The 14,625-nt window shown below is 37.5% G+C and overlaps 1 protein-coding gene across 1 annotated transcript in view; it reads left to right on the top strand.

Annotated features, from left to right (window-relative positions):
- Positions 1–14,625, top strand: part of Morc1 (MORC family CW-type zinc finger 1) — a 155,339-nt gene that overhangs the window by 130,472 nt on the left and 10,242 nt on the right. The window contains 2 exon segments of the mRNA XM_020151220.2: positions 10,478–10,565; positions 12,136–12,189. Coding sequence (XP_020006809.2) covers positions 10,478–10,565; positions 12,136–12,189 — 142 coding nt within the window.

Here is a 14,625-nt window from a genome sequence, read left to right as displayed (position 1 = left end):
CCCACCCTCTCTCTCTCTCCCCGACCCCCCCCCACCCCGCCTCCTTGCTACCAGGCAGAAACTATTTGCCCATATCTCTAATTTTGTTGAAGAGAGAGTATAGGCAATGATAGGAAAGACCAAGGGTTTTGCTAGTTGAGATAAGGATAGCTATACAGGGAGTTGACTTGTATTGCTTTCCTGTGCATGTGTGTTACCTTCTAAATTAATTCTTCTCAAACTAACCTTTGCTCTAGTTCCTGGTTCCCTTCTCCTATTGGCCTCTGTCACTTTAAAGTATCTGCATTAGTTTCTCTGCATTGAGGGCAACAAATGCTGTCTAGTTTTTTGGGTGTCTTACTTATCCTCATACCTCCCAAGTGTGCTCTTGCTTTATCATGGTGGTTTCAGCCACTTTAGATTTCTATATTCGTTCTTGTGTAGAGAGTCTATCAACCAGATTTAAGTTCTTAGTCTCCCTTCCCTTAGTTTGAGCAGTGTTTCATAATATTGCTGCATTTGTATTAGGTCTATAGTCCACATATGAGAGAGAACATGCAGCTTTTGACCTTCTGAGACTGGCTAACTTCGCTTAAGATGATGGTCTCCAGTTCCTTCTATTTACCTGCAAATCACAAAATTTCATTCTTCTTTGTGACTGAGTAAAATTCCATTGTATATAAACACCACATTTTCTTAATCCATTTGTCAATAGTGGGGCATCTTGGCTATTTCCATATTTTAGCTATTGTGAATAGTGCTGCAATAAACATGGATGTGCAGGTGCCTTTGTTGTAACCTGAGTCACATTCCTTTGGGTATATCCCTAAGAGTGGTATTGCATAGCCATATTTAGTTTTTTAAGGAGCCTCCATATTGTTTTTCCATAGTGGTTGTACTAGCTTACATTCCCACCAACAGTGTATGAGAGTTCCTTTTTGCCCACATCCTCGCCAACATTTGTTGGTGGTGTTGTTTTTGATGATAACTATTCTAACAGGAGTAAAATGGAATCTTAGTGTGGTTTTGATTTGCATTTCCTTTATACCCAGGGATGCTGAACATTTTTCCATGTGTTTTTTGGCCATTTGGACTTCTTCCTTTGAAAAAGTTCTGTTTAGTTCAGTTGCCCACTTCTTTATTGGTTCATTGATTTTGGAGTAGTTTTAGTTTTTTGAGCTCCCTGTATATTCTGGTTATCAGTCTCTTGTCTGATGTATAGCTAGCAAAGATATTTTTTTTCCCATTCTGTGGGTGATCTCTTCAATTTAGAGACATTTTCTTTTGTTGCTCAGAATATTTTAATTTCACGGAGTCCCATTTGTCAATCCTTTCTCTTAGTTGCTGAGCCACTTGAGTTCTAGGAGTGGTATTGCTGGAACAATATCTTGTCTATGCCTATTGCTTCCAGTAAATTCCCTGCTCTTTTCTGCACTAGCTTCGAAATTTCAGGTCTGTTATTAAGGTCCTTAATCCACTTTCAGTTGATACTTGTACAGGGTGACAAGCATGGATCTAGTTTCAGTTTTCTGCAGACAGATATCCAGTTTTCCCAGCAACATTTGTTGAATAGGCTGTCTTTTCTCCATCATATGTTTTGGGCACTGTTGTCAAAAATTAGGTGGGTGTAGCTGCATGGATTCATATCTGGGCCCTCTATTCTGTTCCACTGGTCCTCATATCTATTTTTGTGCCAATATCATGCTGTTTTTATTGCTATGGCTCTGTAATACAGTTTGAAGTTAGGTATTGTGATACCTCCAGCATTGCTCTTTTTGCTGAGTATTGCCTTGGGTATGGTATCCGCAGTCTTTTGTGTTTCCAGATGAAATTTAGGGTTTTTTTTTAGTCTCTGTGATGAATGTCATTAGGATTTTGATGAGAAGGCCATTGAACATGTAGTAATATAGCCATTTTTACTATATTGATTCTGCCAATCCATGAGCATGGGAGATCTTTCCACCTTCTGTAGTCTTCTTCAATCTCTTTCTTCATTGGTTTGTAGTTTTCCTTGTAGAGTTCATTCACATCCTTTGTTAAGTTTATTCCTAGGTATTTGATTTTTTTTTTTTTGAGGCTACTGTAAATGGAATTGTTTACCTACACTCTTTCTCAATTTTTTCATTGTTGATATGTAGAAAGGCTACTGATTTTTGTAAATTACTTTTGTATCTTGCTACTTTGCTGAAGCTGTTTGTGATATCTAGGAGTTTTGGGGGACTTTTAGATATAAGATCATGTCATTTGCGAATGAGGATAGTTTGGCTTCTTCCTTATCTATCTGTATTCCTTTTATTTCTTCTTCCTGTCTTACTGCTCTGGCTAGGAATTACAGGACTATGTTGAATAGGAGTGGGGAGAGTGAGCACTCATGTTTCAGGCCCCTTGTTTTTGACATAATATCTTAATCATGTGAACTTAGAGTTATCAATTCCCTTAAAGCAATTATAATTCAGTGGGGCTGAAAGCATTACATAATTGTTTCTTTCTTTCTTGGTCACATGTATGTGTATGTGTATGTCTAAGAGAGATTTTTATTTTTTATTTTTTAAATTATTATATTATTGTTGTACTGGGAGTACATTGTAACATTTACAAAAGTTCTTATAGTATATTTTAGTTAAATTCACCCCCTCCATCATTCTTCTTAACCCTCCCCCATTTTAGACCATTATTAAAATAGTTTCAACAAATCTCATTTTCCCATTTTCATATATGAGTACATAATATTTCTATCATATTCACCCTCCTGTACTCTTTTCTTATATCCTCCCCTCTCCCACTGGTACCAATCCTCAGACAGAACTTATTTGTTTTTGAAAAAAAGACAAAATGGCTGTTTTTATAGTTATAGAATCTGAATTTATTGAGGGAAACTGAGTTTTACCTTTTTGTTCAGTGTCGAATGTTAGCATTTGTGGTCAGTCATTTGAGGAATTTAGATGTCTAAATTCAGTTCTCAAAGGACAGAGACAAGGAAGGACTAAAGCTCAGGATTTGGGGTTTTTCCAGACAGGTGCAGGTACATGCTTTACAAGCATGTCAAAGAAGTCAGTACTCAGAATTGTGCTCTAAAATAGGTGTTAAGTGGGAGGGTTGGAGTAGGAATGGGGGCCCCACTACATTAGTGTTCCCTATTGGCTTTGTTGGGTTCCAAAACTTTGGTTGGATGGGATGAGAGGCTCTAAGCAAAAGAGAACATAAAATATGCCCTAGCTAGAGTAATATTCCCTTAGGACTTGGATTTTCTTATCAACGTCTGCCAGAATCTTCCTGAACATAAGAGTTCCCAAAGAGAGGAGACAGGAAGAAAGAGAAAGGTAGAGGTGGAGCTACAGCTTCTACTAAAACCCAAGGCTATGGTGCTGTTTGTGAAAGAAGACTACTAACCTCTGTAGACCTTTACTCAACCTGGAGCTGCTGGGCTTTGTGAAGGCTCTGTGGCAGCATCTAGGGCTGCAGGGTTATATTTACATGGGCATGAGAGTCCCATCTGCGATCCTTTAAGATTCATGCCTAAAACCAGTTCTATCTCAGGAAGCACTCTTGGTTATATGTAGTAAGACAAATTGTTGACAGAGCAGTAAAGCAAGAGCACTACATTCCTGATCAACAAGTTTCGATCACCAAATGTGCCTGGGTTTACAGTTCACACTAGCCTAGAAGCCAGATTTCACTATTGTACAGATGTTGTAAGGTTGTCAAAGATCACTTGTCCAATGACATGGTCAGATGTCAGTATTATATTGCTGTGTCCTACAGTAGAATGCCTGAAGAATGGGATTTCCTAATGAGTTTCATACCCTCTTTCAGTGTTGTTCCAAAACTGGTATTTAAAATCATCAGCCGTGCAGTTGGATAGTTATAAATTTAACCTGATTTGTTATTAAGACCAGTAGTTTTTAAGATTAAGGCATATCAATTGGTTTCTAAGGCTTGATAGTAGGCAATAAATTCTATTTATGTATTAATATATATGCATGTGCCTACATGTATTTGAACAAATGTGTGAATATCACTTAAAATACATGAGTAGGACCACACATCCAATGACTGGTACATTACTACAGGTAGATCAGTCTTTCTTGATGATAATACTAGCCATCATTTTTGAGCCTTATTATATTTTTGACACACACTGATATATTGTATGGATTAATTCCTTATACCTACACATTTTTGAGATTGGTATTGTATTTTTTAGTAGATGAGGAAATGGAGTCTAGAGAAAATAAATAACATGTTGAAAGTCACATAGATAATTATACATCTACTAAGGACATGCCTGGGGTTTAAGCCCAGGTTCTCTGGTTTGAAATCCCATGCTTTTTACCCATTGATAAATATGTCTTTCCCTAGTCTCTGCACTATGACACCTGTGTCTGAGTGTGTTGCAGCAGAGTTTGGCTGCATAGTTACTTAACTTTTTTTCCCAGCTGCATAAACTTTCTTTCTCAAATTTGTCATTTTCCTTATTTTTTTCTTGGCTAATTTTTGTTCTTCATATAACGTTTCTATTAACTTTAATGAGTTACAGGTAATCAAAAAGGAGATGATTTGAATGTACTAAGACATTAAAATTCATCTACTTCTATCATTAGGCATCAATAGAACATTAAATTTTTCCAGAAACCATCTCTCTAATGCATCGGTAGACTCTTTAGTGCCCAGCGTTATCATACTGCCATCAGCCGAGCACTCTGAAAGCCAAATGTGTTAATTTATCAGCTCCATTTTGTACCAGTTTAAATTTTCTATAGTGATTGCTTTTTTAAAAAACATCCCTTTAAGGGAAAAAAGGTACAGTACACGAGGCTTTAACTGGAACAAATGAGCTCCTCCTTTTATCAATTTTCTCGTTTGCCTTTGGCAACCTGTGTACTGTGTTTTCTCACACTTCTTTCACCAGTGAAGATGGGTTTCTTATTTTCTTAGTTATGTATTTGTTTTGTTTTTTGTTCTGTTTTGTGTCTGTGCTTCACTATTTTATATCTTGCTCACATGCTATTCCTTGAGTCAACTCGACTTAACCTCAAGGCATAAAGATTTTGGTTGATGTGTGCAGACTGGAGAGTGCCCAGTTCATATTTCCCTTGCTTATCCTACAACAGAGAGAGCAGTTGGAGGCTTCTAAGTACGTGACATGTTCTCTCTGAGTGATTCACTTTGGCCCTGAAGCCACTGCCAGAGTAGGGTCACTCTACCTCTGTTTAATTAACCTTAACTGAATAAATTAATAAAAACGTAGTTTCATTGTCTAATTTCATTACCTGTTATGCTCATTTTGCATTTTTTTATCATGCTATTTTTTGTTTTATATGTAATAGAGCAACTTCTTTGAAAACTGATTGGCTTTTTCATATTATGTGTAACATATATTAATATATATTCAAAGGGTGCTTTTAATTAAACTCAAAGAGATTAATGTTAACAAGTAATGAATGGTATTGCTAGATGTCAAAATATTTTCAGATGGGTGGAATGAGTTGTGTTAAGCAAGAGGGAAATAAGTTAAAACTGGGATCCAGACCATTAAATTTTCACAGATGTTCTTAAATATCAAAATAGTATCAAATTTCAAATCATTTTCAGTGATAACAGTAATAGTATTAACACATATTCGTTTTATACTCAGTGTGTACCAGGCACTGTCCTAAGGGCTTTGTATATGTTAACTCACTTAAATCTAACAATGGTCCTATAATGAGCAACTTCCTTTTACAGATGAAGAAACTGCAACACATAGAGGCTAAGTAATTTGCCTAGTGTTATATGAAGCTTAAGTTTTATGTCTGGAGTTTGAATCTTGGGCCATCTCATCTTACAGGCCATGCTTTTAACTGTTAAATTCTAATACCTTGTTCAGTTTATTATTGTATGTATAAACTCGATTAAGGTAGACTTCATTTATTTCAACTTTACAAAAACACAAACACGTTTTTGTTAATCTTAAATTTTAGAAACACCAAGAGTAAGTTTTAAAAAGAAAGTTACAGACTGGAGGAGTGGCTTAAGTTGTAGAGCATCTGCCTAGCAATGCTCTGAGGCTCTGAGTTCAAATCTAGTGCCACCAAAAAAAAGTAAGTCACTGTCTTAGGTTGCTGCCAGTTTCTAAAGCAAGAAAAGGTCACAAAAATGAATACACTAAGTAGGGAGGCTATAAGGAAAGGGTGTAGGAGGTGAATATGGAGGCAATATCATGTACTCATGTATGAAAATGGAACAATGAGACCTGCTGAAACCATTCTAAGAAAGGGGGAAGAGGGAATAAAAGAAAATGATGGAGGGGGTGGGGGTGAATCTAACTGAGATCTATTATAAGCACTTTTGTAAATGTCACAGTGTATCCCAGTACAACAAAAATATGCTAATATAAAAATACACACTAGCAACTAGGTGTGTCAAACCCCATTACTAGATCCTTGGCTTTAGAAGTAGAGCCATGCTATTTGCATTCCATACTTGTTCACTGAGCTGAAGAGGAGAGTTCTCATCAACCTCAAGTAGGAGACTTGCTCATCTTATCCAGGACTAAGTTAATTAATTTGGCTTAATTTCCTATTATTTAAAAAGAAGAGCTGATGTCAGGTATCTATAGGTACCTCTGCCTATGTCTAACATGTCTAGAAGAAGCAGAGTTCCATTAATGGACATCAGAGATATTTTTTAATGTTTGCACTACAAAAACACTCAAGATATATGAGAACATATATGATATGGAGTGAAAGGAAAACGGCCCTTAGTTGGGCCATGATCAGTGCTGACTTTGTATTCTGAATCACCTAGCTGAATTTTAAATAAACTTCCAACTAAACTTGAACATATAGATATGGATTCTATAGAAATTCATCTGAACTGGGAATCATGGCCACTGTCCTTGACACAAGTTAACAGCTTTGGAAGAGATCTTTGAGATACTTATTTCTTGAATTTTTGAGAAGACAGAGAACATTAAATAAAGATAAACTCCTGGGTGTAAAATTGTAAGAACTTCAGGGGAAGGACTGCTTATAGGGGGGACAAGAGTCCCATTGAAATGGTAGCACTTAGATAAGGAGTCCTCCCCACCCAAATGCACAGGATCTACTTGACTCAGTGGGTATTAATGAATGGACACTCATTTATTCCTATAGTTTACATTTCATGCCTCCTGGCCCACATCTTTGAAAGGCCCTGCATATATTATAGCTAAAGGAAACCTAAAATTTGATGGTAGAGAATGTTTGATATGATACAACTTTTGGAATGAAAGAAAGCATCATTGAAGAACACCATAGTAGAAAGGGACTCAAGCCAAATAACTGAAGGAATTTTTAAGGAGTTCTTGACTATCTACAGTCAAATCCTACATGTACAAGTTTTTGATGTTTTACAAGTTTTTTTATACTATCTAATACATTTTCTGAATTATTTTTCTAGGAGAAGTTCTGTGTGTTTGTGTTTGGAGATGACAAATTGCTGAATAATTTGTCTTTCTCTCTAGTTGGTCTTGTGGGACAAAATCCCAAAGGGAGGAGCTAATAAGCAGCAACTCCATTTCCAAGACAGTAAAAGACTAAATGCTGGGGAATCCTGGAGGGAGATAAACAAAGAAGGATGATATAGGGAACCTGCTTGGGCTTAATTGTTGAGGGTATCCTTAATAGCCACAAAACCCATAGAGGTTTAAAATAGGAATTATTCCTCAAAGTGTTTTCATAAGGATTATATGAAATTATATACATAAACATATAGCAGTGAGTTGGGCTCATGCCTGCAATCCTTCCTACTGGGGAGGCTAAAATGAAGAAGGTCACATTTCCAGGCCAAAGTGGCAAAAAAGTTTGTGAGACCCCCCAGCTCAACAGAAAAAGCTGGGCATGGTGGTGTGTAGCTGTCATCCAGTGATGGCAGGAAACCTAAAACAGGAGACTCACAGTCAACCTGGGAGAATCATTGGCCAACCTGGGCAAAAAGTGAGAGTCCATGTCCAAATAACCAGAGCAAAATGGCTGGATGCATGGTTCAAGTGGTAGAGCACTTGTCTGGCAAGCTTGAAGCCTTGAGTTTAAACCCCAATACCTCAAAAACTATATATATATATATATATATATATATGTATATATACATATACATATATATATATATATATATATAGCAGAGGTTGGTACATTTCTAAAACTATATTATAAAGGGTAAAAATATTTTTTGCTACAGGAAAATACTCAATTCCCCAATGTCTGCTGCAGTTAGCCTGGAATATACCCTTCGCATGCCCTCCCCGACACTAATCTAACCTCTACCCTTCTTTTGGAGCTCCCTAAATAGGAATTAGGACCCCTCTTCTGTACCTATGGGGCTTCATTCTCATTTTCTTCCACGTATTTATCACTTTGCTTTGGAATATTCCGCATTCTTGTCTGTACTCCCCACTATGTTGAATCATTGTAGTGTGAATGTATTGCTTTACTAAACTGGGGACGTGATAGCAAGCTCTATAAGGCACCACAGAGCAAGTCTGTGTTTTAGTAGAGGTTCAGAGAATATATATAGAATTAAAGAGATTGAGAAAGTACAAAATTGCAAAAGCCACTGTGATTTTAGTAAAATCTTTACATAAAAAAAGAGGTCTCGTAGAGATGAACCAATTTGGGTTGTAATACACATGTGCATGGAAGCAATGCTAGGAATCTCTCTGTGTAGCTATCTCTATCTCAAGCTAGCAAAAATGCTATGTCTTTCTTATTCTCTCTTATGTTTTCTCTTCAACAAAATTGGAGAAGAGGGCAGAATAGGTTCTGCCTGGAAGCGAGGGAGGTGGGAGGGGGAAGGAGGGATTGGGCGGGGGCAGAGGGGAGAGATGGCCCAAACAATGTTTGCACATATGAATAAATTAATAAATAATTAAAAAATAGTATCCATCTACCTGCCACCTGTCCATTTATAGAAATAATGGTACATGTGCATGACACATTCTTTAGACTAAAGATAACGGTTGGTGTAGATTTCAAAGTAGAGGTGCCATGGATTGGGAACAATTCAGAGCTTTTCTCTCCTCAGTTTGCCACTTTACTCTCTCTCACTCCCCAGCAAATGCCAGCACCATTATTTGTTTAACAGTATGTTCTTAGATGTTTGCTGATATGGTCTAAAGCTAAATACAAAATAATGTATACTCACCATGGAAAGGCCCAACATCCAAAAGAGTAGGTTTCAACCCTCTGGTGGGAAGGGAGGCTAGATCAGGGAAGGAGCTGGGGTGTTTTGTCTAGAAGACATCTCACTACTCCTGCTCCACCAAACTACTCATCAGGTTGACTATAGTTCACTTTCCCAGGGATTATAGTTGCAGCTTGCTTTCTCTGTCATCTGATATCTTCTCATATCAGATAGCTTGAAGCCCACTTTCATCCCATTCACAACTCATTCATCTTTTTGCCAGTCAGGCAAATAATTCCGTGTTTGGGCACTTTCTTTCCTAAATTTCCTTGAAGATATAAATAAATATAAATATAAATAATATGCTTAAAATACCAGAAATGAAAATGTTAGAAGAAAGAGCTATTTTATCTGCACATACCATATTGTTTTACAGTTGAAAAGCATTCATAAATCCTTTAGATAATATGCATGAGACTCTTGGTGCATGTCAACATGAAAACCCTATACACTTTTAAGATGCGGTACCTATAAACTTCTAGATATCATATTCTATGAGTAATAAAATATGTGTCATCTGGGTGATTAATCCTAAATAAGATGTCTCACAAGTAAGGTGGGTGATACTGCCTTTTGGCAAAATGAAGTACTTGCCTAGAGCAATGGCCACCACTATTTGGAAAGAGCAGGCAGGATCCACATGTGAGTTCTGAGAGCAATCCCAGAAACCCCAATGGAAAGAATTGCTCTGAGAATTAAGATCTTTGACTTTCTTGGGAAATCATCATGTAGGCAGCTTATTTTCCTCCAGGAAGTTTGCAGTGATGCATTCTCTGCAGAAAAGACCACTCAAGCAGGTACAGGGCCTTCCTGGCCTGCTTAGCTATGGATTGATAGGTATTATAAGCCATCTCTTTTCCTTTTTTAAATTTTCCCTTTCTTTCAATAATCTTTTATTTTGAAATAAATATACATTCACATCCAGTTCTAAGAAATACAGTACAGAAATAAAACTGTACCCTACATCAGTTTCTCTCAATTAGAACATCTTGCAAAACCACAGCACAGAATCACAGTCAAGATGTTGACATTGACAGTTGTGCCTCAGAACATTTTCCATATCCATCACCACAAGGGTCCAACCTTTAATCCTTCTTCAGCCACCCCCAAGTCCCTCTCCCCAATCTATGTTTCCTGAAGAATACTTTGATGCCAATGATAAAAATAAAATATTTGGGAGAAACAAATGCTCACTGTTGTGAGAATGTTTAATCCCAGGGAGACAAACTAAATTCTGACAGGTAAGCACTGTCTCTCTTGTCCTGGTATAATCCTGTTTCTGCTATGCTTATCTTCCCAGGGAGATTCTTCTGTATTTTGTTCCGAAGTGTCAGTTAGCATCAGAATTTGACTGCACATCTGTGGAAGAACTTATAGAAGATCCTGAGGTGAGCTGACATTTTTGGAACTCTGAGGGAATGACAAAGTAGCCTGAGTTTAATCTTCAATGAAGAAAACTATAAAGTGTTACCAGTAAGAGGACCTAGTAGGGCATAAGTGAATGAAGCTGGAGATTTTCATAAGAAATGAGTGACTTATTTAAAGATGCCTGTGAAATTATTGTAGCCATGGACAAAGCAAGGTAGAGCAGATTTTACAGACAGAATGGCTGATTGCAGAGACTTCCCTCTCCACCACTAAAAACAGACTTTCTATTCTTGAGATACACTTCCCCAGCCTCCTGCAGGAGGAGCTGAGCCAAGGATTGCATAATTACTGCACTGGATTCCAGAGCACTGTTTTCACCACACATTACTGGGGAAGATGAAGAAACCATATTTATCAAATCTGTGTTTGCCAACTGTTTTTACCATACAGTACCATGTATGATTGGAAGGAAGACTTCAGTAAGCTACCCAGGGTACAAAGGCTGAGCCTCACATGGGCTGTGCTCCAACATGGAGTGTCCCCATACGGCTCAGTCTTGCAGGCCTGGGGTGACAAAGGTGATTTTGAGTGAGGACTGCTACATGCCCCCCACCAGCACAGCTGCTTCAGAGTTGAGGGAAGAGCAGACATCTACAGGAGCATGGGAGGCCCCCACCTCACCTCATGCTTGGTGCTGCTTGTGGAATTGAAGTGTATACATGGAAAGGCTCTCAGTAAAAAGAGCACAAGTTAGTTGTTAATCAGACAGATGTACCATATACCTCAGCTGAGCCTGGTTTTTGCCTGATTTCCTAATCTACAATCATCGTTTCTCCTCCTTACTTTCTCTTAACTCATCCTCTGCTGCAGGGCTTCTATCTGCATTACCTAGTGGAACTGATCTTGTAGGAGTCACTGATGGTCTCTGGGTTAAGAAATAACAGCAGTCACTTTTTTATCTTACCTGACTTCCCAGAGGCTTTCAATCCAGTTGCCCACTCCTTCCACCTTGAGGCACTTTCTGTGTATGTTTCCCATAACCACACACTTCTCATTTCCCTGCTTCCCTCCCTCCCATCTTCTTTATAGCAACTCTTTTCCTTATTCTGAAGTTGTGTTTGAAGGCTCATTTCTGAACCACATTCTTCTCTTTACTAAGTGCCATTTCTAGGTGACATTATCTTGTGTCTGATTTTCAATATTGTCCCATACACTAGTGTGTCCTAGTCTTTTCTCTGGCACTGCCTTCTAAAATATCCAGACTCCAACAACTGCTTTCTTCACATCACCTTTTCAGTATTTGTTATTTTATCATTTATTTTTCCTTCATCTTGATTTTTAATCTGCACATTTTTAACAATGCTGTATTTATTTGTTTAAGCTACCTTAATCCTTGTTTGGGGGATAAAGTGGGGTATAATTTAGTTAATTAATTTAATTGGACCCATGCTTAAAAACCCAAAGTACCAATGTTGGCCAGTTCTAGGCTTTGATGCTTTTTAATACTACATCCTTATATGTTGTAACTCTGTTGCAGACAGCTCATTCTCCAAAGTTAATATCCTTTTCTGTTATCATTTATAAAAACAGCTGGAGCACTGCCCAGAGCAGACAAACAAAAAGCTGAAAATATGTTTCAACCAGGTAAGCTTCCTTTCAATGTAGCCATTCGTATTCTAAATGACCCTGTATTGCAAAGGAGAAATAATATTTCCACATGTTAGGTTTGGAAGGGAATCAAATTTACATTTACTTATCAAGACTTAGATTAATTGGTAGTATATCAAATGTTATAAAGCAACATCTTTTGAATTTTAAAATGCAAATGTTTCTACAACATAAAGCATATGAAACACTTGGAGTATTTTGAACAAGAAATAAGACATTCTCAGTCTATAAGAAATATATGTACTGAATCATTGAAACACTAGACTTAGACAAATTGTAGATTAAAGTTTTAAATTATTTCAGACAATTTGATACCTCTGTTTTTCCTAGTATCATATCAATAGTTTTTAAATTTATGATTTTTCCATTAAGTAGTTATAAAATTATTTATACTAATATATAAAAGGAATTTAAATAAATTTATGTATAGTTCCAAACCATCCATGTTTGTGATGTTATTATTTTTGTTTATTTTATTATAACCTTTGTCTCTCTCTCTCTGAGTAGAATTTTTATCAGTTGTCAAATAGTGTTGTGTATATGCTTTTAAAGATTTCCTGGGGGGAAGAGGGAAGAGCCTATAGTATCTTTCAATTCTATTACAGAAACAGTTTTTAAAAATCCTATGCCTTCAATTCCCTTATTTCATACTGGAGAACAGGGGCCTCAAGAGGTAAACTTGGACAAACATATGTGAGGGATTCATGTTGGAGCTGAGATGACCACTGAGGCTCACACCTCATCATGTAGACATCTAGGTGCAACAACTTTTCACGGCACCAGGATCAGTAACTGAGATGTTAGTTCTCATCACCTTCTTTTCTTTTTCTTTCTTTTTTTTTTTTGTTTCAAATACACACAGTTTTATTAACATGATTGCATTACACCATTAATTGTTATATCTGGTACCTGTCCTATGAATTTATTTTGCTTATGACATTCATTCTTTATAAGTTTCTTTTGTGAAAATCTACTGTTAATTTTGCAGCCTTTGTTTACGTAAAAATATGCTTAATTTGAGCCTACCTGACTTAGCTTTGCATTTGTGTTTCTAATAAAGAAAAATAGATGTTTGAGAGAGAACAAGTTCACAGGCCAGTAGTCCTTTCACAAAACCAGCTGATTCCTGGTGGGATAAGTGCTGAAAATGTTCAGAATACCACATCTTCCATGCAGCTTTGTGGCTCTATCTTTAGGCAGAGATGGGTCTTGCTCTTGTTTTCCTTCAGAAGTGATATAGCCACTGAGGTGAGATGCTAAACTGTGTTTTGCACAAGGTGGTTTTACTTTGAACTTCATTTACTTCTTGTTAGGACCATGCACACTGGCATGCCTAGTGAGACTATACAAATTCAAAGCACAAATGTTCAGTTCAGCCAGTGTGTTCATACACAGAGGCCCTTTTCCTTGTGAAAAGAAAGAACACGGCTCTGGAGATAAATTCAGTCCTATAGGAACATGGTATCCCAGCCTTTCTGGACATCATCACTCACCCCTTTCTGAGGCCTGAATTTTCTTGTGTTGCTTAAGGTAACATACGTGTTTTGTGTGTTTTTCCTGCATACTTCACATGTTACTACTTCTTAATGGACTATTTCTCTTATGTGTTTTAGAAGTTCATTTTCTTTAACCTTTTTCTTTTATTATTCATATGTGCATACAAGGATTGGTTCATTTCTCCCCTCTGCCCCCACCCCCTCCCTTACCACCCACTCCACCCCCTCTCTCTCCCCCCCACTCAATACCCAGCAGAAACTATTTTGCCCTTATTTCTAATTTTGTTGTAGAGAGAGTATAAGCAATAATAGGAAGGAACAAGGGTTTTTGCTGGTTGAGATAAGGATAGCTATACAGGGCATTGACTCACATTGATTTCCTGTGCATGTGTGTTACCTTCTAGGTTAATTCTTTTTGATCTAACCTTTTCTCTAGTTCCTGGTCCCCTTCTCCTATTGGCCTCAGTTGCTTTTAAGGTATCTGCTTTAGTTTCTCTGCGTTAAGGGCAACAAATGCTAGCTAGTTTTTTAGGTGTCTTACCTATCCTCACCCCTCCCTTGTGTGCTCTCGCTTTTATCATGTACTCAAAGTCCAATCCCCTTGTTGTGTTTGCCCTTGATCTAATGTCCACATATGAGAGAGAACATACGATTTTTGGTCTTTTGGGCCAGGCTAACCTCACTCAGAATGATGTTCTCCAATTCCATCCATTTACCGTGAATGATAACATTTCGTTCTTCTTCATGGCTGCATAAAATTCCATTGTGTATAGATACCACATTTTCTTAATCCATTCGTCAGTGGTGTTGCATCTTGGCTGTTTCCACAACTTGGCTATTGTGAATAGTGCCGCAATAAACATGGGTGTGCAGGTGCCTCTGGAGTAACCTGTGTCACAGTCTTTTGGGTATATCC

This window comes from Castor canadensis, chromosome 5, assembly GCF_047511655.1.
Source record: "Castor canadensis chromosome 5, mCasCan1.hap1v2, whole genome shotgun sequence".
Lineage (NCBI taxonomy): Eukaryota > Metazoa > Chordata > Mammalia > Rodentia > Castoridae > Castor > Castor canadensis.
This window is presented reverse-complemented; position numbering and strand designations above follow the sequence as displayed.